This window comes from Scleropages formosus, chromosome 25 (assembly GCF_900964775.1).
Source record: "Scleropages formosus chromosome 25, fSclFor1.1, whole genome shotgun sequence".
Classification (NCBI taxonomy): domain Eukaryota; kingdom Metazoa; phylum Chordata; class Actinopteri; order Osteoglossiformes; family Osteoglossidae; genus Scleropages; species Scleropages formosus.
The window spans coordinates 2,827,457-2,853,307 of NC_041830.1; the positions used below are offsets into that span (position 1 = coordinate 2,827,457).

At 43.3% G+C, this 25,851-nt stretch overlaps 1 protein-coding gene across 1 annotated transcript in view; it reads left to right on the top strand.

Annotated features, from left to right (window-relative positions):
* Positions 1-25,851, top strand: part of spen (spen family transcriptional repressor) — a 51,215-nt gene that overhangs the window by 20,655 nt on the left and 4,709 nt on the right. Inside the window, 10 exon segments of the mRNA XM_029249021.1 lie at positions 1,770-2,381; positions 11,026-11,186; positions 12,829-13,029; positions 14,115-14,266; positions 15,921-16,046; positions 16,155-16,268; positions 16,416-16,529; positions 16,781-16,881; positions 17,335-18,337; positions 18,340-25,257. Coding sequence (XP_029104854.1) covers positions 1,770-2,381; positions 11,026-11,186; positions 12,829-13,029; positions 14,115-14,266; positions 15,921-16,046; positions 16,155-16,268; positions 16,416-16,529; positions 16,781-16,881; positions 17,335-18,337; positions 18,340-25,257 — 9,502 coding nt within the window.

A 25,851-nucleotide genomic window follows, 5' to 3' on the forward strand; every position in this document is an offset into this window, starting at 1 on the left:
AGTAATGTAACTGGTATGTCTGCATCCAGATCTCTCTCTGCTGGTGTGTTAAAAATGTAAGTACATTTACATTTACATTTATTCATTTAGCAGACACTTTTTTCCAAAGCGACGTGCATCTCAGAGAAATACAATTTGTGCATTACCTTAGGATAAAGAGAGACATAGTTGCAGACGTGATTTGTAAGTAAACCTAGTTTGTATCTTTCCACTTTATGCACCAATGTTCATCACAAATAAGTGAGAGTGGAACATTATGGAAAGTGTATGAAATTTCACAAGTGTGTTTGTTGGCCATATTGAGTGTTATTTAATTGAATGATTGCAGAGACAGCAGAGCAATTAGCAGGAAAAGTTTAACTCATGGTTCTTTGGACAGGTATGCTCATTTTAGCAGCAGCATGCAGTTTTTGAAAGTTGTTCACAATAATGTGCTCGGTGGATATCTGCTAAATTAATTGCTCATCCTGCGGAGAACTGATGAATTAAAAACAAAAATAGGAATTACCCCAGAGCAGTAAGTGCGTAAATGTGTTTAATATTGTGCCGAAATCATGGATTGATACTTACATAGGTGTTTTATACTGTTTTAAAGGTGTCTGGGAAGTTTTGTTTGAGTTGTAGGATAAGTTGGAAACATTATTTTTCTCCATTGAAAATTATAAGACATAGGCAGGCACACACGGTCTGAAACCACTTGTCCTGAGCAGGGTTGCGGCAAACCGGATCCTAACCCAGTAACACAAGGTGCAAGGCTGAAGGGGGAGGGGACACACCCAGGATGGGATGCCAGTCCGCCGTAAGGCACCCCAAGCAGAACTCGAACTCCAGACCCACCAGAGAGCAGGACCTAGCCAAACCCGCTGCTCGACCTAAGACATAGGCTTTTGTCTTATATTTCCATATCCACACCACCATTTTCAATAACGGACTAATTTTTGTAAATCAAGGGATACCTGTGTATTGTATGACACAATGCTGCCTGGTGTCTTTGAAATATTAAAATTAAGTATTGGTTTATGCAGTAAGTAGTATATATATCTCCTTCTTCCCTAAAGGTGCTTCAGTCTTCAAAATAAATTTGCGTTTTGATCTATTTTCAGTAGTTAAAGTATAAATTAGTTCTCTGCGCACGTGTAATTTTAACATATGTCATAAATAATTACATAACATTTATAAATTCAAATTTTCTTTTTGGTTTGTAACGTTATGTATGTGTTATATTTTCCTGGTCATGTATTTGCATGTGTACCTTCGTTAATTTAAAGCTAGAACTGTAAGGGGTGCCAGAAACCCTAGTGCTGGCAGTGAAATGATTTTACAAAAGTTCTCTCATTCCTCCAACACAGCAGCAGAAATCAAATAAAGCTTTTCAATGAATTTTTATCATACATTTTTCTGCTTTTTTTTGCATGCTTTGTGATAGACAGCACAACTGACTGAACAAGCCAGAGCTGCGTTGTTTGAAGCAGTTTATCTTTCTTCTCTTATTAAGTGTTGCAACCTTTCATTGCTGTATGTGTATTGATTCGAATATATATTATATTGAAATGTGTATGGTTCAGCTGAAAATATGATCAAAACAGTTAAATATCCCACCGATCTAGAGATAGCTGGATTGTTTGCCCCTTGTGTCTTTGCAGTGGTGTCATATGTTTCAGTAGGAGTTGGATATTTGTGTGTGAAGCTTTCCTTGGCATTAACCACAGTGTTTCTCTCTCCTCCACCTCCCACCCCCATCTTCCCTCCACTGTGTGTGTTTTTGCCAGGACGTCGGACAGTCGGGAGCGTGCCTATGACCACAGTGCCTACGGACACCATGAGCGCAGTGGCAGCAGCTTTGAGAGACCGCGCCATTACGACTCTGAGTATTACCGTGACCCCCGGGACCGTACTCTTGGCGGAGCTGGGAGTGGCTCTGGCCCTGGAGGCACCGGGGGTGGGGTTTCCAGTGGAGTTGGATCGGGGGTTGGAGGAGCAGGGGCAAGTGGAGGGGGGACCGCAGGAGGAAGTGGTGGAGCCGGCAGCGGAGGGGGTGGAGCTACGTCCGTGGCGGTGGGCTACTATGGCTCTCGGAGCCGCAGCCCCAGTCGCTTCGAAACCCCCGAACCACGGTACGAGCCCCGGGCCCGTGAGGCCTTCACCCTGGCCAGTGTGGTGCACCGAGACCTGTACCGCGAAGAGAGGGGCCGGCGTGGCGAACGCACGTACCACCACAGCCGCAGTCGGTCGCCACATTCGTCACAATCGCTGAACCCATCTCCACAGCGGCTGGCCAGCCAGACTGCCCGACCCCCACGCTCCCCTAGTGGCTCTGCCTCTGGCAGCCGCTCCTCCAGCTCAGACTCCGTCAGCAGCACCAGCAGCAGCAGCAGCGGCAGGTAGGGGGCGCAACCTAGCCAAACTGCTTGATTGTTTTTCTTTGGGAATGTTTTTTTTTTTTGGTAAATAATGTGTGGAATGACTGCTGTTCAAGTGCTGTACTATGAATTCTCTTTTGCAGCTTCCACATACAAGCAATGTAGTAAAAAGCTAACACACAACCACTGATGCAGCATGCCATTCATATTATAAAAAACAGTTTATGTCAGTGTTGTTATTAGTTCATTTAGCTAACACCTTTCTTTATTTACCCATTTATTCAGCAGGGTAATTTTTGCCTGAGCAGTGCATAAAAGCAGTGGAAAAACAGACTTTGGTCATAGAATATACTCCTACATACACTCATCCCTTGCCTAATGGGATTTAGTCTGTTGTGTGAAATCGCCCTGTTACCAGAAATTTTATTGTGAGTGGGTCAAATTATCATTTCCTGTATAAAATAATAATTTTTCCTGGATGAAAAATGTAAGGTAAAATTAAAATACCAAAAAAGGTATTTTATATGCAGGGTGATTATAATGCAGCATGTTTTATAAAGATAAAAAATTATGGTATTCTTGTCACTGACTATCGAAATTATTAAAACTGACACCAGAAACTGTGTAGGAGAGTGAATAATTTTTGGATTGCTAGTGTCACCTTTGGACTCCGACTCATGAACCAGAACAGAAAACATTTTTTTATCTGACTCTGGAAGTGGAAACCTCAGGTGCAAGTGCAAAATCAAATCTATGTTCACTTATATTTCTTTCATGTGGTGCTCTCTTCATTGTGTTTTTCTTCCTCCAACTTTCTTCTTTTTATTTCATTGTTTTTCTTCTCTTGGTGAGAAAGAGACACTTTTGACAGTTTGTCACCACCAATTAGTGTCTGCGCTTTTCTTCTTTTTTTCATTATTTTGAAAAATTTGATTTATATTCAAACCTGGTAAACAGGTACTTGAAGGGAATTTCTTCTGCTTGCCATGTTTAATGTACCTAATAACATCTGAATTGTGTTGAAGTGCTGTTTTTTCCATTTAAGTTCATCCTTCTCTGCTTTTGCAGCTTTTCAGGGTGACATTATGATAAACTTATGATAAATTTACAAGATCGCTGTCTTTCACTGTGCAAACAAAAGCAGTTTTCCATAACATGATTTTCAGTGAGTCTTTGTGTGTAATAGTGTGAGCCGATGTATGCTCTCAAAGCTGTTCATATGATTTAAATAACTGAGTTAATGCTTGCATGTTTATACATTTTGTTTTGAGAAGTTGGTGGTGAATCTGCTGTTTTAGTTGTGAGTTAGGTTTACCGTGATCGCTTTTGTGATTGGTTGAGATTGTCAATGTGACAGGAAGTTGTAATCAGGTGGTTGGAAGTAGGAAGTTGTATTGTGGAAGAAGCATGCCCTCCACATGCTTTGCAGAGAGAAAGACATAGTAGGCAGTGAATAAAGTTAATGTTATGGAAGTATAAAATTACTGCTGTGTGTGGACAAAAATGCTGTTTTACTCAAAGTTAAGTCTGTTGTGTACAAAGTTCAGTTCAGTTTATTTTTTGTAGAGTGCTCTTCTCACACAGTGACACAGAGCACAGGCATAAGGCAAAGAAACAAAGAAGACAGTTGACTACAGACTAGCGTGATGCAATACGTTTATTAAAGTTATAAGTATGCTTACTGACCACGGAGGAAAGGAACAAAAAAACTCCCAGCTGAAAGTCAAGGGAGAAAAGGGGCTCCAAGTGCCAGTGGCTGCCCACCCCTGGGCATAGATTAAACAAGACTTCTAAGTTTACAACTAATAACAGCACTTTTTCTGTATCTTGACTTGATTTTCCATTTATTCATTTAGCTGATACTTTTCTGTAAAGTGATTTACAATGTGTTAACATTACAATTATTTACCCATTTGTACAACAGGGTAATTTTATTGGTGCAATTACCTTGCTTAAGCATATTATAGTCAAAGGTGGGGATTGAACCTGCAAGCTTTGGGTCCAAAGGTAGTAACAGTAACCCCTATGCTACCAGCTGTCCTCTAGGTTTGTTAAGCTATGTCTTGTTAAAGTATATATTTCCATAAGCCATTGCAGTGTTTTTTTATTTTTTATTTTATGGACCCCCTTAATTATATGAGGGAAGGGTGATGACCTGAAGATGTACTGAAATTAATGTGTAAATAATATAATAAATGAAATATTGGTGATTATACTGTTTTTATAATATTTAATGATTGAATGACACAGATTACAGTAAAATTGTTTTTAAACCAGTTAAAATACCATATAGGATAAACAAGTGAAAGTGAAAACATTGTTGTTGGTAACCAACAATGTCTAAAGTCATTTGTGGAAGCAAAAAGTAGTGCACATAGTTTTCCACTGAAAAGAGAAGTAAAGAATCTATGAGATTTGTACGTGAGCCTGATGGATGCGTGTAACCACCCTGGCTTTGCTGACTCCAGTGGGTCTATCATGCACCATTTGTTTGGAGGTGTGTGGGCTTCATCCCCATGCCATTCCAGCAGTACTGCGGTTGCTGCGGCAGATGGGACTCCAACAGAGGGAGTTTGTCCAGCATGTGGGATGCATTAGCATTGCTGCTGCTGCTGTGGTTGTTTTTCTACTGTGTGTCATTGCTTGCATTTATTGTCTTGTTTGTCCACAATGGCCACATGGGTAAGATCTGGTCTGCTCTGGATAAGCTAGGAGTGCAGTGTAAGATATACTTTCTGAAATGCCTTTATAAATACAGAATTATGAAAAACACAGCAGGAGAAAACAGCAGTAGAGTATAACTTTCTATGTTAAAAAAAACATTCAGTAAATGTAATGTGTATTTTATCAGTCTGCTGGGAGACATTACATTTCTTATGTTGACTTATGATGCTGGCTGGTTGGCTGGCTGGCTGGATGGATGGATGGATGGATGAATGATAAGTAGTGCAAAAAATAGACAGTAGATGCAAATAAGTGAAGAAGTATGAAATCAGAAAGTAGAAGGATTAGTACCACCCAGGCTAAAGGGATGTTAGCATGTTGTTGGAGGCAGGAGACCGAAGGGATCGCTCTCTCTCTCTCTCTCTCTCTCTCTCTCTCTCTCTCTCTCTCTGTCTCTTTCTCACACACACACGGCGGCTCCAGTACAAAGGCTCTGCTGTTGCTGTGAAAGGACCAAGCCTTTTGGAAGCGTCCTTTTGCCAGCTGCAGAGTTTCCGTAGAACAGCACACTTTTGTTGTGGGGTTGACGGTTAACTGACACCCAGTTTACCATTTAATGTATTAACTACATCATTTGGGTTTTTTGGCTTTTGAGCAAAAAGAGTGTCGCATGACTCATCTTGCACTGCTGTGAAAAGCGTATATTATCGGTGGCAGTGGTTGCAGTGGCCATAATTTAATATCGCATGCCAGTGGCTGTTCCTAAGGGCTCAGCTGACGTCTAGTTTTCATGCAACACCAACAATAAAACTACTAAGACAAACTGGTGTGTGTGGAATGGCGGTTTTAATTTTATTCATTTTTCACAGACAATTTGAGATGTACTTGCTGTTTGTCTGTTTGCGAAGAATTAGGTGGTCAGAATCAAGTGAATCATGAAGTCTTTACCTCTGATTAATAAAATAAAACAGCCGAGATCACCTTGTGCTCTCTGTAGCTGTGCCGTGTTTGGCAGTTGTGCAGTCTTCCACGGCTCAGCCCCACCTGAGCGCTTTTAGAGATTTTTTTTTTCTGCGATTTTGTGTCGACCAGCCAGACAGGATCTGACTATTCTGTTCCTGACTATTCCTGTCCCTCTTCCTTTTACGGGCAAACAGTTTGCTCTATTTCTTTTAACATGTTAAGCTGCTCTTCTGCACTAACTTTTATTTGTTTATTTATTTTTTTTTTATTTATTTATTTGCTCAGCTGCAACATGCTAGGGGGGACTGTGCTGTTGGGTTTGGGCCATGTTCACTTTGCGTCTCAGTGCCATCACCCAGGCCGTGTGAAACGGACCACGGCGGCGGCTCTCGCTTTGTGCCCCTCGCTCTGCCGCGTCACATTGACGTGCTCTGGGGGGGCTCTGACGGACTCCTGGTGTGTTTTTCTCACTGGCTACCCCATGGCGAGGTGTGTGTGAGCTGCCCCCACCTCCGTGTGATCCAGTTTGAGCTGGAAATTTCTGGCCGCCGCTGGCTCCCTGCCCACTCCCACAGGCTGCCCCCCCACCCCCCCGGCAGCATGTCTGTTTTGCTGAGGTGGAGGCAGGGACAGGGTGGGATGGGGAAATAGGATAGAGAGAGAGACATGAGGGTGGCGGCGGTGGGAGCAGCAGGGGGTGGCCACAGAGCGGGGGAAGCTGCAGTGCTGCAGATCTCCAACACGGGCTGTGTGCCAGCGCATACAGGAGAAATGGTGCTGGGCACTTTCTGCCAGGGGTGGGTAAGAACAGGAGGGGATGGTTGTGGATGAGAGGACAGGAGCAGGAGGAAAGGAGTGCACGGACTTGTTTCCTGGAGAGCAGTGGGAGAGAGTGAACGAGGAAACAAGGGTGGCGAGTGAGCCGGAGGAGGAGGAGGACGCAGCTGCAGAGCGTCCCCTCTGGTCAAGCCCAGGTAGTAATGGGGAGAAGGAGGGCATGGATGGCGGGGTGGAACGAGACATTGTTTTTCCCTCCCTCCATGCTGGGTATGAGTGTGGAGGAAGTGAGAGCGAAAGCAGCTGCGGTTTGCGCTGCAGGATGGAGGCTCACACGCTTCGGTGTCTCCTGAACCACAGCTTCGGGATTACACCTTATATTGCTGTTGTTTTTAGCATAAAGAAAGGTTAAATGTGTGAACAGTAAGAATCCACCACAGCTGTCTCTCCTTCATTTATGCACTTTTCCACTTTTCACGTTCACCATTTTCTCCGAATGTCACCAGGCATTTCCTGTAGTTGTCACTCTTTGCAGTTTGGTTGCCTCAGTATGCACCCTTCACTTATATATAGTGAAAATATATATATATATATATATATATATATATCTTCTCATCTGTGTCTTGTCACTGTCATTCTGTCTGTGCTGTGGAAGTTTCTGTCACCAAGACAGATTCCTTGTATGTGTGAACATACTTGGCAATAAAGCTCGTTCTGATTCTGATTCTGAAATGGCAATGGCCAGCCATAAAAATATATCCCCTCGTTTTGAAACAGCGGTCTTATTATTCTGTACTGTGGCAGTTTGGTCCTGATGCGTGGTCATTATATTTTCCCTGCAGGTACTTTGTTCACTCCCTACCATGTCTTTTACCCCACAAAGCATGTGGATGATACACTTCTTCCACAACAAAACCAACTACTGCATGTACTTCTTACTTGAGCTGAAAAAAAACTTCCTGTCACACTGACAGTCTCAGCCAATCAGAACCCTCAATTAAGGTAAATATAGTATCACTATTGAAATAGATTGAATACTAATCTTAGTTGTATGAACCTTTAGAAGTCAAGTGTATAAATACACACACACATTGACTGAAACCGCTTGTCCCAAGCGGGGTCGCGATGAACCGGAGCTTAACCCGGCAACACAGGGCAGAAGCTGGAGGGGGAGGCATAATTTAATCTGAAACATTATAAGTACAGAGCTTCTTGTAGTCCATGCAGTGAGATACAGTGATCTTCACAAAAAGGTTCATGAGTGAAACTTTGAAGAAATGCTACTAAGGCAGACAAGCATAAATAGAAAAAAAAAAGGACATGTCAGACATCATTAAGTGCTTTCAACATGATGAGAAGCAGAAAGACGTTATTGCAAGTACCGGTTTAGTTGGTTGTGCTGGTTCAACTAAAATGCAGAATCTAACTGGTGGTGACAGATGGTTAAAGGTGTCTTCATTCTTAGCATGAGAAGAAAAGAGAAGAGGAGGAAGATGAGCACAATGAAAGCGTATCCAAAAAACTCAATGAAGGCAGCTCTGATACCGCACTCTGGACTCAAATAAAAAGTGTTTGTGTAATAAAACCCAAATAAAAACCCTTGTGGTTTGAGTCAGAGTTCAAAGGTGATACTGATGGCCCAGAAATTATTCACTCTCTGGCACGATCCATGGTACTAGTGTTTTAATTACTTTGGTACAAAAGTGAGAGAGATCAGTAAAGTATCAGAACAACATCAAATTTGGTTTTGGTTAAATGAACGTGTAGAACAAGATGTGGGCGCCACTCTAAGGCAAGATGAGGAATTACAAAACCTTTAATTGTAATGTTTTCTTCAAATTTCTATCTATCTATCTATCTATCTATCTATCTATCTATCTATCTATCTATCTATCTACCTGCTGTGCCTTGGAAAAGTATTCAGGTTCCTTGAAAGTTAGCACTGTTTTCTCTATATCAAAAGATACATACAAATTTTCCCTCAATCACTAGTTTTGCTGAGGTCTATTTCATGCTAGCACTCTATTTCAAAAGGTAGAATGGATTATTTGTCCTCAGATATTAAAACTGAAATGTGCTGCTTGTGTAAGTATTCAAATCCCTGTACTCCAAAAGCTTAAAGTGGCAAATTGTTCTTAAACAAGACACATTTGCTTCATATTTGGACATAATGGAATAATTAGTTTCTACCTGTGAACAATTAAAGTAAACATCACATTTTCTGGACAGAAAAATCACTCTGTGTAGGTCATTATCCAGGCTGTGAACCCACAGCGAAAATAAAGATTAAAGAGCATGCCACAAAAAGTAAAAAATAAAGTGATCGAAATGCATAAGTCAGGAAAAGGTTACAAAAAATATCAAAGTTCTTGGATGTCCCATTGAGCACTATTGGATCCATCATCAGGAAATGGAAGGTGTATCACACTACCCAGTCACTGTGTAAAAAAGGCCATCCATGAAAACTTGGTGCCCAAGCAAGACGTTAACTGGAAAGGGAGGCAGCAAAGACTCCAGCCATGAATTTAAAGGAACTACAGAGTCAGTTGCCAAAACTGGAGTACATGTGCATGAGTCCACAATATCAAGAGCTCGCCATAACATTGGACTGTTTGGGAGGGTCGCAAGAAAGAAACCATAATTAAAGAATGTCCATGAAAACGTACATTTGGAGTTTGCCACAATGCATGAGAGGGACCCAGCTAAGAGGTGGGGAAAAGTATTGTGGCCCAAGATTGAGCTTTTTTGGCCAAAATTCAAAGTGCTATGTATGGCTCAAACCTAACACTGCCCATGCCTCAGAAACACCATCCCTGCAGTGCATTATGGCGGTGGCAGCATAATGATGTGGGGCTTCTTTTCATCAGCAGGATCTAGGAGTCTTCTTAAGATTGATGGAAAAATGGCTGGAGCTAAATACAGAAAATACTGGAAGAGACTCTGTTCCATTCAACTCAGAAACTGAGGCTTAGGGCAAGGTTGACCTATTAGCAAGACAACAATCAGAAGCACCATGCAAAAGCTACACTGGAGTGGCTCAGAAACAAAAAAGGGAATGTCCTACAATAGCATAGTCAAAATCCTGATCTGAACTCCATTCAGAATCTGTGACACTTTTTGAAAATTGCAGTCCAGAAGTGATCCATCCAGCGTGAATGATCTGCAGAAAATCTGCTGTAAGGATGGGACAAAATTACTGAACAATATACCAAGCTGGTTCATAATTACCTCAAAAGACACAAGGCTCTTATTGCAGCAAAGGAAGCGCTATTAAATATTAATATGTGGGATTGAATACTTATGCAAACACTCTTTTCAAAATCTTTTGACAAATTATTTACTTTGGTTTTGAAAATAAACACTTAGAACATTTACATTTATTTATTTAGCAGATGCTTTTCTCCAAAGCAACTTCCAATGAACTCTATGTAGTGTTATCAGCCCACACACCTCATTCACCAAGGTGACTTACACTGCTAGATACACTACTTACACTGGATCACTCATCCATACATTAGTGGAACATACACACTCTCTCTGTCACTCACACACTATGGGGAGAACCTGAACAGCATGTATTTGGACTGTGGGAGGAAACCAGAGCATCTGGAGGAACCCCACACAGACATGGGGAGAACATGCAAACTCCACACTGACTGAGCAGGGATCAAACCCATGTCCTCTCACACCACCCAGGTACTGTGAGACAGCAGCACTACTCACCATGCCACCTAAGAACACTTAGGTTTACAATAAAAATACTTATTGAAAGAAGTTGTGTGTGTATATTTTGAAATCCTGAAAATGGTGCTAACATTCAAGGGGCTTCAGTACTTTTGCAAGGGACTCTATCTGTCTGTTTATTTATTTATTTTGTTTTTAAAATTAGTTTCATGAGCAGCACTGAGTCGTAGCAGCAACCACGCAGAGACAGTACACAGTAAAAACTGTATGTCCACATACATAGAGCGAAAGCTGAAGGTCAAAACGTTACAGTATATAGCAGATATGATCACACTGCATTTTCTAATAAGTTCCAGAAGGGTGTCAAGACATTGCGAAATTTTTTCGAATTGTGGAGGAAAGTTAAACTTTGGGTCTGCGTATTATGTACTTGCTTGGGTGTCCATTGGTGTCCTTTCATGGATCTGTGTGTATCACTAATTGTGTGCGGTCATGTGAGTACACATTTGTATACCTGTGTATTCTGAAGGAAGCCTTGCAGCTAGGCCTCTTAGCAGTTGTCATTGCTTTTCGGCAGCAGTGATTCCAGCAGCAGCTCCAGCGATGAATCGCCGGCGCGATCTGTGCAGTCGGCTGCTGTGCCGGCTCCATCCACCCAGCCTCCAGTGGCCCTTGATAAGGATGAACCACGCAAGAGCTTTGGCATCAAGGTCCAGAACCTACCTGTCCGATCCACAGGTGACACGTCTGCTGGTTTTTTAATTCTCCTCAACATATGAACATGACTGGGACCAGAACTCTATTCATAACTCACGTTATTGGTAACTATGAAGTAACTTTTTCTAAGTCACAATCAGTAAAAGCTCAATAATGCAGCCATCCCTCCACATATTTTTTATTAGCTTGAAACAATAATAAAGTTAAAAGAAAAAAATAAAAGTACAAAATTAGTCAACCCCACAGCCTTCTATTCAACGTAGCTGACCCACTTATCTGATGTTTGTCAGCTTTGGACCGCTTTCTACTTTCTTTGACACAATCAATGAAAGTTTAATGACACAGATGTCCCTTGATTTATTTACAAGTAGGGGTATGTAAAAACTGTAAATGTAGCTCTATTAGATAAAAACATTGTAAGACTTCACATTTTATCATTTTTATGAACTTTGAGCTGCAGTAGAACTAAAATTTAATTTAAAATTATTGAAAATAAAAATATGTCATGTCCACAAACCCCTGTTTAATGCCATCTGAGTGATTCATTACATAAACATAACATATATAATATTTTCACCCGTTCTTACTGATACTCAAACTCCAGACATGAGCTGTTAACGCTGTGAAAGTGAGATGAGTCATGATGGTCCCAAACTTCTGTTCCCTTTCTGTTCTGTTATTTGTGCTGTTTTGGTGCAACTGATGGTTGGATGTGGAAATGCAGGTGTTTTTTGCTCTGCATCAGAGAGAAATTTTAGAAGACAGAATGGCGAAGAAAATGCTGTTAAATGCTGGGAAATGTGTGCATCTTTCAAAATTCAATTGAATGTTTGTAACACTAGGAGCCAGTGTAATGAACTGGGGGCATGGAAGTTTAGTAGCTTTATTAAATGTAGTATTCAAGGAAGTGACAGTTTTATTGCCTAAAAAGGTCAGCAAAAACATCCTGAGTGGAATTTGTAAAACTGCTCTAACAAAGCTTTAATCGTCATCTTTTTTTGCCAGACGGATCATCGCACGTTGTTGGCCTAAAAATAGAAGTGCTTTGACAAATATTGAACGTGACTGTGCAAAGTTAAGATCACTGAAGGTGAAGTTCAGACAGATAGAGTGAAAGTCAGACAAATAAGCAGATAAATAGAGTGATTAAGTAACAGTATAAATGATATTACTCTGCTGAGTTGTCTTGTTATGTGCAACACCTGTGTGGGTGACCAGGTGGCTTTTACATTTATTTATTTAGCAGACACTTTTCTCCAAAGCGACTTCCAATGAACTCTATGTAGTGTTATCAGCCCACACACCTTATTCACCATGGTGATTTACACTGCTAGATACACTACTTACACTGGATCACTCATCCATACATTAGTGGAACATAGACACTCTCTCTGTCACTCACACACTATGGGAAACCTGAACAGCATGTCTTTGGACTGTGGGAGGAAACCAGAGCACCCGGAGGAAACCCACGCAGACACAGGGAGAACATGCAAACTCCACACAGACGGAGTGGGGATCAAACTCACAACCACCCAGGCTCTGTGAGACAGCAGCACTACTTACTCTGGCACCCTGCCTTTTCTTTAGGAAAAGCTCTTGCGCTAATACCCTGGTCTCATATTGAGGAACAGATTGTTACCTAAGTCCTTTCACTCCACAGACACCAGTCTGAAAGATGGCCTTTTCCATGAGTTCAAGAAGTACGGGAAGGTGACATCAGTGCAGATTCATGGAGCGTCAGAAGAGCGCTATGGCCTGGTCTTCTTCCGGCAGCAGGAGGACCAAGAAAAGGCCCTCAGTGCATCAAAGGGAAAGCTGTTCTTCGGCATGCAGATTGAGGTCACGGCATGGAACGGCCCAGGTACGCATACCCTCCTCTCACTGTTGGTCTTCCCGGGGCTTTTACAGTGACTATTCTTTTGACAGTCTTTCCCATCTTATGGAAGTCATTTGTTCTTCAAAAGCCCTTCATAAGGTGAATTCTCATAAATGGAAAAAGTAATTACCATTACTGTCAATGGTAACAATTTGTGTGCATTTCTGAGTCCCAGAATTGACTCATTTATGCTAATAAATTACATAGCTCTAGCAAACAGGAACAGGACAGCTAGAGATGAATTCAGAATTGCAGAAGTGATTTGATGCTGGCTGAAATGGTCACATTGTACGTAAGACTTGCTCTTCCGTGGATATTCTTTGATTTATGTTAAACAATAACTTCCCACATAATTTTTAAAATTTTTATAACTACAAGAAGAGTTAATTATGGTAAAATTCAAATATTTTTATATTTAAATTGTTCATATTTTAAATAATCTTGCTATAAATATAACTCTAAAAGTTGGGTTGTTTTTTTCTTGCCAGCATGTTGTGGCAATGAGTTCATGTGTCAGTGACTCTTGCCATCTACAGCCCAAAAAACAACTTTGGAAGATTTTATCCCTTTGCTTGGTGAGCACTTAGACTTGGTAAAAAACTGCATTATAACTGAGATTTTTTGGTAGTTCAGTCTTCAATAAAAATATAACAGTAAAAACAAAAAGAAAGCAATGAAAAACTGATTTCACATGCACCAAACAAGCTGACATGGTTTAGACAGTTACAAAACATGGTCCTGCTGGTCTCGCACCGCTTAGTTATCGGGAGGTGCAAGAAATCCAAATTCCTTCCTTGAAAATGTGAAGAAATGCTTTGTAAACTGAAGTATTAAATGAAACTTCTTGTAAAGATGATTTCCTATAACTCAAATGGGCGTAACTTGGGTATCGTTTATCACAAGGCTGTTTTGTTTTTCCTTCAGTTCTTTACATTACATTTACATTTATTCATTTAGCAGATGCTTTTCTCCGAAGTGACATGCATCCTGCAGAAAAATACAATAATACAGTTACTCTTTTATTCTCTCTGCAATTTCCCAACATCTTTTTTTTTCATTTTTTCCCTCAGAGACTGAGAGTGAGAATGAATTCCGGCCCCTGGATGAGCGCATTGATGAATTCCACCCTAAAGCCACAAGGACCTTGTTCATTGGGAACCTGGAAAAGACTACCACCTACCATGACCTGCTCAACATCTTTCAGCGATTTGGGGAGATTGTGGTGTGTTCTTGCAACGGTTAAAGTCAAATTCATGTCAAAGTAGCTTTATTGTCATTTCAATCATGTACAGCTGGTCCAGTATGCAGTGAAACAAAACAATGTTCCTCCAGGACCATGGTGCTAGATGGAAACAGTATATTATAATATATTCTATTACATTGATACTTTACAATATATTATAATATATACAATAAAAAACAATATATTACAATACAAAAATAAACAGTAAAATATAAACATAGTAGTTAGCAGCAAAAAAATTTTGGTGTCAGGCAATTATGCTCTGGTCCAACATACATACATTTAAGAAGTAAAAGGAGCCCTTTGGAACTGCCATCTATCAGCCTTTTGTACTTGGCAATTTACAGCTAGGGTCTGCCAGTGTCATTTTCCTTTTTGTCTTATTTAACAAAAAATGCTGTTTTACTCTTTATGCTGCCTGTGTCATAATTCAGTGTAATTCCCTGTCATTTTTAATACGTTCCATACAAGCGTGAAATCTCCATTGTGGCAGCAGGAAGAAGCCTCAGATGTATTCGTATTAACATTCTGATCTTACCGGCACACAGAGACTGAGTCAATTTCTGGTCTGTCACAGGTTTTCAAAGGGAATGTGAGATGTGCTCTGCTAAGCAGCTTAGCATTTAGCTTATCTGATGCTCACTAGGTAGTGTTTAGATTATTGAGCGCATTGCAGACAGCTGACTGGAAAACCTCAACCAATTTTTTTTGGCTGCCATTATCAGCTATTGTTCATACTGGGAATGTATTGTTTGTGTAGGATCAACATAGATGGTAGATATGTGTTGGGTATTACAATAACTGTGGAAGCATGAAGGTATTACAGAAGAATTTGCATTAGCTGACAGTTTTCCCCAAAGTGGCTTACAATGTTAATCTAGTTACTATTATTTATCCATTTATAGAGCTGGGTAAGTACCTTGCTCAAGGGTACTATAATTGGAGGTGAGATTCAAACCAGCAGCCTTTGGGTCTAAAGGCAGAAGCGCTAACCACTACACTACCAGCTGTCGATTAGTTTCCTGTTAAGGTAGAATGTAGCCCAAAGCAAAGATGACATGCTTTCTTGAACATAGACAGCCTTGTACTTTTGTTTCAATGTTATGTCTCACACGTTTTTTTTGTATTTCCTGTTAACCCATTTAGTTTCACCAGGTCATAGATTGGTTCACTTTCAAAATATTGGTGTTATTTACTTTTTCACTGGCTAAATGTGTCCAGAAGTATAAAGTACTATCATGCATTCATTCTAGCTTTGTGGGAACAACCCTATTTATTTAGTGATTGCAGGGGAGAAAAGGGAAAAATGGATTTCCATGTATAAAAAAGTGAGATACCTATTTATGTTTAAACTTAGTTGTATTCATTTAGCAGACACTTTTCTCCAAAGTGCCTTACATCTCATAGAAAATCGAATGTGTTCATTACATGAGCAAAAAGAGAAAGTTAGATGCAGACGCGTGATTCTTAAGTACAGTTAGTCTGTTGCTTTCCACCATATGAATCAATGTTCATCACACAAGTAGCTGCATACTACTTTATTTGAATATCCACGATTCCAAATCACCTTCCTAGTAATAATTTTTTTTTGAGATATACATAAACATTTACATTACATTTCTCTCTTGTACAGGACATAGATATAAAAAAGGTGAACGGTGCACCCCAGTATGCCTTTTTGCAGTATTGTGACATTGCCAGTGTCTGCAAGGCCATTAAGAAGATGGATGGGGAGTACTTGGGCAACAACAGGCTCAAGGTGTGCAACTTGCTACTTTTGTGAACATTATTAAGCTGCCTACAGATCACAGTGATCCTGTTTGTACCGTCGATGGTGCATTTACAGTTGTTCTTATCTTTTATACAGCTGGGTTTTGGAAAGAGCATGCCTACCACATGTGTGTGGCTTGATGGGCTTTCTTCCACTATCACGGAGCAGTATCTCACGCGCCACTTTTGCCGCTATGGCCATGTAGTCAAGGTAGAGGGTTTCACTTCTGCAATCTTACATCTTATACTTGCGTTCCTCTTGAAATGGAGAAATTAAGTCTGAAAACCTTAATCCATTCCTTTCTTCAAATGCCTGGGCGCATTTGCCTGCTTTGCTCACTTTGTGACCCTCCGACAGGTTGTGTTCGACAGGCTAAAAGGCATGGCCTTGATCCTCTACAACAATATAGAGTATGCGCAGGCTGCTGTCAAAGAGACCAAAGGCTGGAAAATTGGTGGCAACAAAATCAAGGTGGGGCTTATAAAGAAAAATCCTTAGAATTGAACTCAGATTCTTTGAATTTTTAAAGAACAATGTTGGGAATAGCATGGGTTTGTGACTGACTGGGTTTTTTAGTTTAGTGGGAACAAGCTCTTAGCATATTTCTTGTTTTAGTATGTATTATCAATATCTCAGTAACATTTAAAATTTTCTTGTTAAGACCTAACCTATGTGTACATGATTATTTCTGATCAATAATCATTGCTCTGATTTTTCCCCAGGTGGATTTTGCTAATCAGGAGAGTCAGATGGCTTTCTACCGCTCAATGCAGGCATCTGGGCAGGACATTCGAGACTTCTACGAAATTTTGTCTGAACGAAGGTGTGTGGTTTGTGACTTTTATTGCTGTGACACATTCTGATGCGTACTTCAAAAGTAGCATATTTAAACCTGATCTGATGTATTGTTGTTATTCAGAAATTCATAAGAATTTGTTTACATAAGGGGAAATGTTTGTGGAATAAAGTAAGTCACTGTTTAATAGCTTGAAATACCATCTACTTGCCTTGAACCCAGCAGTGTTCCTTGACTGAAGTTCCTAAACCTAGTCTTAAATACATGTTTCCTATGAGGTAATTAAAATATTTCATCAGATATGGGCCAGATTACTTTATCAGCTTAAACTTATTATTGTGTATTATAACAATTAGTTAGTGTATTTTTCATAACTGTTACATATTAAAAGTGTATGCATTTAATTCTAATTCAAAAGTATGGATTGATATAGAATATGATAAATGTCATTTCTGCTTTGTGTCTACCTTTCTTTGGCAGAGATGAGCGCAGGCCGCCTTATCATGAGTTTTCAGCAGAGCGGGTGTATTATGAAAGTGTGCGCACACCAGCCACCTTCACAGAAGACCCCCGCCGCAAATACCCCGCTCGAAGCCGAGAGTTTTACACAGAATGGGACCCCTACCAGGGAGACTACTATGACCCACGTTACTATGATGACCCTCGCGAGTACAGGGATTACCGGGACCCCTATGAGCAGGATATTCGCAAGTATAGTTACCTACAGAGGGAGAGAGAAAGGGAGAGGGAGCGGTTTGAGACGGACCGTGAGCGTGACCACGGCCGACGAACCATTGAACGCAGTCAGAGTCCCTCACATCCTCGTCGCCCGCCCAGCCCTGGCGCTTCCCCTTCTCCCTCTGAGCGACTACCTAGTGATTCAGAGCGTCGCATCTATAGCCGCTCCTCAGAGCGTAGCGGCAGCTGCAGTTCACTGTCACCTCCACGTTATGAGAAGCCAGATAAGACACGGTCTGACCGATACAGCAAGAATGAAAAACCGGAGAAGGAACGCCAGCTGTTTGACATAGAACGTGGCACTGGGGCTGAGAAGGACAAGCGTGCCACACGCAAGGAAAAAGGTGACAAAGGTGAGAAAGGGGAGAAGCTTAAGTTACGCAAGCTGAAGGTGCTATCTCCCAGCATTCCCTCGTCTGAGACAGATCCAGAACCAGACCGTGAATGCAGTCCAGAGGCAGGTCCTCGATGTAAAGGTAGCAAGATGACTACCAAGGAGAAAGAAACTGCTGGAAAGGGACGTCTTGATCTGCCACCCTGCGTTGTGCAGCTCACACGAGTCAAAGAGAAAGAAGGAAAGATGCTAGATCAAGCTGGTGGTGACAAACGACTTAAGAGTGAAAATGACACAGTCCGTTCACCCCTTCCTCTCCTACCCCCATCTGCTGACCAGAAAGGATTAATATCACGGTTAGATGTTCAAAAAGGAGAGGGATCTAAGCAAACTAAAGTTCCCAAAGAAAAGGTTTATCAAGCTTGGTAGAAGTTGTTGACAAGGAGAGTAAAGTCAAACCCAAAAAGCATACAAAATCTGAACCTTGCTTTGAAGTCACAAACTCCTCTGCGGATATAGAGAGACTGGCTGCAAGAAAGAGACGTTTTGGAGAACCCATTGGGAAGACAGACAGGCTTAAAAGGGGGAGCCAGGAAGAAGAAGATAGCAGACTGGGCCTGAAAAAGCTGACTGACAGTGCTATTGCAAAGGAAACAGAATCTGATCGGAAAATGCTGCGGAAAGAGGCACTCAAGAGAGAGCACCGAAAAGCTAAACCAGAAAGGCTGGTCACTGTGTGTAGCCCTAATGAAGAGCAGGACTCTGAGACTGTCCCGGTAGGGATGAGGCTTAGCCTTGATCTACAGACACGGCTTGGGAAACCATCAGATGAGGGTACAGACCTCTTGGACTTTCCTGGAAGGAAGATTGTGGGGACAAAGAACCGCCTTGCCCGGAGATTCTCTGATGATGGAAGCTTAGGTCAAGATGACATACGGGAGCATGAGCACCAGAACTTCCCTGATCATGCTGAGCAGGTGGTGGTACCAGAAAAAGGCACTGGTGATGCTGAGGAACGCCTTTCTGTGGACATTGACCATACTCAGAGCTGCCGTAAGCAGATGGAACAGAATCGGCGATTACGACAACAACTGCAGGAGGCTGACAAGCCAGACAAACCCGAGAGCATGACTGATGGCCCTGATGTTGAAGACTTTGATCGTCGGAGCTTAGTTCATGAGGTGGGCAAACCACCTCAGGATGTCACAGGTGATTCTCCACCTAACAAACGCAAGAAGCTAGAGGCTGACATTGATGTGAATGCTAAGAGGGAACGCAACTACCGCAGTTCACGACAAGCAAGTGAGGAATTTGAGAGGAATATTCCTTCCATTCCAGGACTGCGCCTTTTTGCCTGTCAGGAGGAAGAATTCACTGAAGAATCACCTCGCCCAGTGGTTGCGAAAGAAACAAAAGATTCACCAAAATCAGAATCCTACCCACACATAGACATGTTAAAGTACAACTTTGATCTCACAACCAGTAGGGTCCGGTCATCACACACAGAAATACCCAAACTTAAAGCTACAACTCTGGGGTGTGAGGAAGACCTTCAGCAACGTTGGGAGAACAGAATGAAACAGGACCCATTGCGGCATGACATGAGCTTCCCAAGCAGTATTGTGAAACGTGAAAGCATTCGCAAACGTCTCGTGCGGGAACTAGAACCAGGCGAAGTGCAGTCAGATTCAGATGAGGATGGAGAGAACAAGCACCATTCCCCTAAGCCCTCAACATCTTTTTCTCATCTTCTTAGGGAACGTGAAGAAAGACTGTCAGATCTCAAACTGTCTGGCTCACTAGAGAGAAACAAATTTTACTCGTTTGCCCTGGATCAGACTATAACACCAGACACTAAAGCCTTGTTAGAGAGAGCTAAGTCACTGTCTTCATCTCGGGAGGATAACTGGTCCTTCCTGGATCGTGACTCTCGCTTTGCCCACTTCCCCAGTAGCAAGGATAAAGAAAAGGTTGAGTCTGCACCACGACCAATTCCCTCCTGGTATATGAAGAAGAAGAAAATCCGTACTGATTCAGAGGGAAAGCTTGATGACAAAAAAGAAGAACCAAAGCCAGAGGAGCAAGAGCGACAGGAGCTGTTTGCTTCTCGCTTCCTACACAGTTCTATCTTTGAGCAGGACTCAAGGCGACTGCAGCATCTTGAACGTAAAGACCAAGATGCAGAATTAAGTGTTGGAAGATTTGGAGGGAGGCAAGGTTCTGCTGATGGACAGCCTGGAGCAGGTGGAATGGATCTCTTACAAGAACCCATGGTGCTTTTTCATAGCCGTTTTTTGGAGCTGCAACAGCAGAAGGAGAGGGACCAACGTCCCCGAGAGATGGATAGAGGAAATAGTGCTGATGTAAATGAGAGAGAGAAGCTGCAAGACGGAGAACAAGGTGGACAGCTTCTGAAAGCACCTGAAGTGACTCCAGAGCCAGAGGTTAAACCAATCAGTCCTGTTCCCCTTCTTACAGTTTTACAGCCTGTTCTGGTGCCCAGGGAAATGTCACCATCCTTGGAGAAACCTACTGTCCAGACTCCAACTACAGAAGTTTCTGTAAAAGAAGAAAAGATAGAGTCTGACAAACCTCAGGAACAGGTCCTGCCTGTACCTGTGACAGACAGTCAGTCACCTGCCCCCATCAGTGTTATACCCCCTGACACCGTTTCTTCAGAGGCAGAAGCTAAAGTACTTCTGAAAGACAAGTTATGTGAATCCAGCATTCAAGGAGAAAACACTTTGAATGTGGAACACACCTACCTTGATGTAAAGCCGCCTACACCAGGAGCTTCATTGAGCAGTTTGGACCCAGCGCCTGACCCTTCAGAATTGCCCAACCCTGCTGTGCTCAAGCCTCAGGAAAATATGGAGGTTGTGAAAGAAGAAGAGGCCCTACCAGAAAAACTGGAAACCCCAAATTGTGTCATACTCCAGAAGGCAGAAGAGCCTCAGGAAGCAGCACAGGTGCCAGTCTGTGAAACAGAGATAGAGCCAGCGTTGCCCACCAGAAAACCATCCAAGAACAAAAGGGTCAAACCAGTTCCTGCAGCACCGCAGATCCCTGTGACTCAAACAGGTGGTGCTGAAAAACCAGCTACCCGCAAAAGTGAGAGAATTGACAGAGACAAGCTCAAACGGGCGTCTTCGCCTCGAGGAGAGGCTTCCAAACTGGGCTCTGATTCCAAGACCACGGCAAAGTCACCCATCCATGCTCCAGACTCTGAACAGAGCTATGAACTGAGTTTGCTGCATGGCAGGACTCGGCGCAGAAATGTTCGGTCTGTCTATGCAACCCCAGTAGAGGATGACCCTCCCCACCAGTCAGGGAGGGATGTCACTGAGCCTCCCCGCCCTACACGCAAGCGGTGTGCTGAAAGAGAACCGGCACAGCAACCGCAGCAGCCCTCGCAGGATACATTAGCTGCACCAACCACACCTAGGAGAGGGCGCCCTCCTAAGACACGTCGGCGAGGGGATGATGTGTCACCAGTGAAAGGAGAGCCACAAAAAGCAGCAGAAGGAGAAGAGACTGATAACGCCAACCCCAGCAGCAATAACAGCGGTGAATCTGTCAAAGCAGAGGGATGGCGTTCACCCCGTACACAGAAAATGCAGCTTAATCAAGGATCTCCATGTGCAGCATCTGGCCAGAGCCGGAAGGGAGTAAAAACAGACAAACCTGAGAATGCAGCCCTGCAATCAGAGCGTTCAAGGGGAGAGCCTGTGGGTGTTCTGGAGTCCACAGTTAAGTCAAAGGATGAGTCTCTTGAGCAAAGTGAGAAACTAGCAGATGAGGGCACACAAAGTATGACATTGCAGAAAAAAGAGAAAGAGAAAGATACCTCAAGTCTAACAGAGAACAAATTAAGTGAAGAGAGAGCCTGTGAGAAGGCAGATGCTCCAGTAATAGAGAAACGACCACCATCTGAAAAGAGTGGAAAAACAAAAATGGTCAGGCTAACGCGTAACACCAAAATAATAACCGAAGACAAGTCCTTGAGTCTAAAGAATCTGGAGATTCGTCTGAGTGTGGATGATGTGAAAGGTGTGCTACGCTCTGGAGAGGAGGAGTCTGAGTCTTTTGAAGCCTCTCTGAAAAAGACCAAGCCAAGTGTATCTGCCAGGGAACAACCACTATCTTCGCCCTTCCTCAAGGAAGCATCAGAGCTCAGTCTGGAAGAGAAAGAAGAGGAGTTGTCAGAACCTGAACCACCAGCTGACCCAGCTGCTACTCTTCTGGCCCGTCAAATGGAGTTAGAACAGGCAGTAGAGAACATTGCTAAGCTCACAGTAGAGCTCCCACTTCCGCTGTATAAGGAGCCTCCAGCAGAGCCACCTGCCCTGTTACCACCAGTCACAGTGACACCAGAAAGTGAAGCTGAGGAGGAGAAGCCTGCTAATCCTGCCAGTGAGACTGAACTTGAAGCTGCCATCTACTCCATCACTGCTGAAGCAGAAGGATTCATAGCTCCTTCTACCTACTCAGCACTCATACCTACACCAGAGCCATTAGTTATACCTTCCAACAGTGAGGCTATGGAGCCAGAGGTGCGTATGGCTATCAGAAACATTATGGACACAACACAAGAGATGGGTGGGTTGATCCTAGACTCTAAGGGTCCAGAAGCAATTGTTGCCAATCCTTCTGCACAGGAGGAGTCCCCTCCACCACACCCAGGAACACCTAGAAAGGGAGGGAAAGTTAAGCTGAAAACCCAAAAGAAAACAAAGAGCCGAAGGACTAGTGCTAACAAAAAAGTGGACATTGCAGATGATGCTGTGTCAGATCGGGATCCAACCCCATTGAAGATGCCGGACTCAATCCCAGATGATCCGCATACTATAAGTCCTAAAGCAGGGTCTGCCTCGTCGGTAGCAGCTGTTGTCACTTCTGCAGCCTCTTGCAAGCAGGAAGTGGGGCATGCAACTGTAGAAGCTGTCAATACCCCTAAGGAGGCTGAACAGCCAGTGGTGGAACAACCAGAACCCCAGGAATCTGCCTTTCACTCCAGTAGTAAGCTACAGCAGCAGTCCTCAGATCCAAAATCACCAACCCTCACACCTTCCCCGACCCGTCTGAACTACTCTCCTCCTTGCCCTACTAGGCTACCAGCTTCACCACAAGATTGGAAAAGCCGACATGAGGATTGTGGTGCACTTCCTACCGCTGCATCTCATTTACCTGTTACTACTCCTTCAGTTTCAACAGCAGCCACCACAGGGACTCCTGGTAATCCCCCCTTACCTCCTGACACAAAGGCATCTGACATTGACTCCAGTTCCAGTACCTTACGCAAGATCCTTATGGAGCCCAAGTACGTGTCGGCTTCAAACAACTCTGCATCCAGTAAAGTGGTTACATCCTCACTAAGGGATTCACGCACATCAGAGAATGACAACTCATCAGAACCAGCCACTATCAAGTCCTCCCTGACTGAAGAAAGGCCATTGCCTGTGAGTCCTCAGTCTACAGTCCAACAACCACCCCCACCTCCACCATCTGAAATTCAGCAGACATATGGTGAGAAGATGGTAAATTCAGTCATTTCCTCTACAGCTACTTCTGTTATTAGCCGCATTCCCATACCCTTTGACTCTGAGGAGGCACCACGCATTACGCTAAGTAACCGTAGCTCCGGGATTGCACTGCCGAAGCAGAAGTATTGGTCTGGCATGAATGACAACAACAGGCTCCATCAGGGACTGGTTGTGGATGAAGAAGGGAATAGTGGACGAGCTATGGTGGAGAATGTAGCCTATAGCACAGGCTCCAGCCCAGGCCTGAGGGTGAACACGTCTGAGGGTGTAGTGGTGCTTAGTCATTCAGGACAGAAAACAGAGGGGCCTCAGCGTATCAGTGCGAAGATAAGTCAAATCCCACCAGCCAGTGCAGTTGACATTGAGTTCCAGCAGTCTGTGTCTAAATCTCAGCTCAAACAGGAACCACTGACCCCTTCCCAGACACCTACGTCTAAGACCTCCCAAACACCCACAGGGTATGGCCACAGTGGTGGAGTGTTAGCTGGTCAACCTTATAATACTCAGGCTATCATTTCCACCATTAAGCAGGAAAGTCCTGGCTCAGATAAGTCTGAGTTACCGTACCATTCTGGACCTCAGGGTAGCACTGTGAAGGTTCTTCCCCAGACTGTTAGCAGCCCTCAAGTTCTTATCTACAACCAGGCCATATTGCAACAACAGCAAAATATTAAGAAGAGTGTGGTAAATGAGTCCATGAAAGCTGAGTCATGTAAGCTACCCCAGCCTTCGAACCTAAGCCCTGTGATGAGCCCCCACCATTCTTCTCTAGCTGGAAACCATATGGGATCGAGTCCTGGCACTCCTACTGACAGAGCTGTCCCGCACCTGAAACAAGAACCACACTCTCCCCGAACATCAGGCCACTCGCCATCACCCTTCTCCAAGGTGTGCCCACCAAGCAGCTCTGTATCCCCCATGGCCACCTCTGTCGTTCTCGGTCCATGCATGCCTGCAATGTCCCAGTTTGTTTCGAGCGTGCATCACCCAGAGCAGTCCGTTATTATGCCTCCTCATAGTGTCACCCAGTCTGTTTCACTTGGTCACCTGTCTCAGGGTGAGGTAAGGTTGAACACCCCTCCTCTCTCTGGGATGAATTATGGGATGCGCCCAGAGTCTCTGGCCTCTCCACGGTCTGGGGCACAGCAGCGGTCAGGTACACCACAGCCGACAGGCATCAGGGACATGGTGCTGCAGCCACACACGGGTTCTTCTGGAGCTGGGAGCGGCAGTGAGACAGCGGAGGAAGATGTCAGACATTTCCAAAGTATCCGCAGGTCATCTGCACCCCAGATGCAGCCGGATGTGATGGTTATGTCAACGGATTATCGTGGATTGCACCATGGGGCTGGCTTGTATGGCCTTGCATCCCGGGATGTGCGGATTCTCATGCACCACCAGCTGGGCGAACACCAAAGCTCTGAAGCACGAAGAGCTCGCACGCCTGAAACAGCCTCTTCGGTTTCCTCCAACAGCATCTCATCCTGCACTTCCAAGATTGCCCCAGATGGAAAAGGCGTGACACAAACAGGAAAGGACACCCAAAAAGCACCGGATGTGAAGATGCCACAGTCTCCACTTGCCGAAAGCAGGATCATAGGGGTGCACTCTCAGGTGCCTGTTATGGTGACCTCTCAAGGGGTGCAGCTTATGCATTCAGGGGGTGCTGGCTCATTCCCAGAATATCAAGCAGCAGTGTACCGGGACATGCGGGGATTCCACTCGCAGTACACTGGTCATTCGGCAGTTGGGATGAATCTCCCCTCCAGGAGCATCACTCCTTCACAGGCAAGTCAGCAAGTTTTATTTAGTTTACTTCTGGTATTTCATTATGACTGCTTATTTAATAAATACATTACTGCTTTTGCAGTAATTCCACAGTTTCAAGACCTCACTTAATTGCACGTTAGTTCATATGATAATTCACACATTATCAGCCAGCCCTCATATAATGGGTTGACAATGCCTAAAATGTCTACAATACCATATGAAAGTGCATACACTTTTTAAAATACAGAAAGCTTATGATTCAGTTCAACATTTTTGCTCTCTGGTTGTTTTACTTCCGCAATGGGTGAGAGAAGAGTTGATGTAAGAATGCCAGTCACCTTTGCTTTGTTTTTTCAGTCAGTGCAGGTTTTTCAAAGTACCAGTCCAGTCCCAGTGCAGCACAGTTACTGTACTACAAGCTGGTATAAAGACTACTTGTCTTATATTAGAAGTGCAGTCTTTAAAAATAAGCAGGATGCTTTCAATGCTTCTAAATATTTTCTCCTGAGTATGTTTGCTGTACTGTTTTAGTTCACGAGCACCACACTCACCCTTTCCCAGTCCTGAGGTCCTACTCCTTTGTCCTTGTGTCTCCTTATGATCATCGACCTC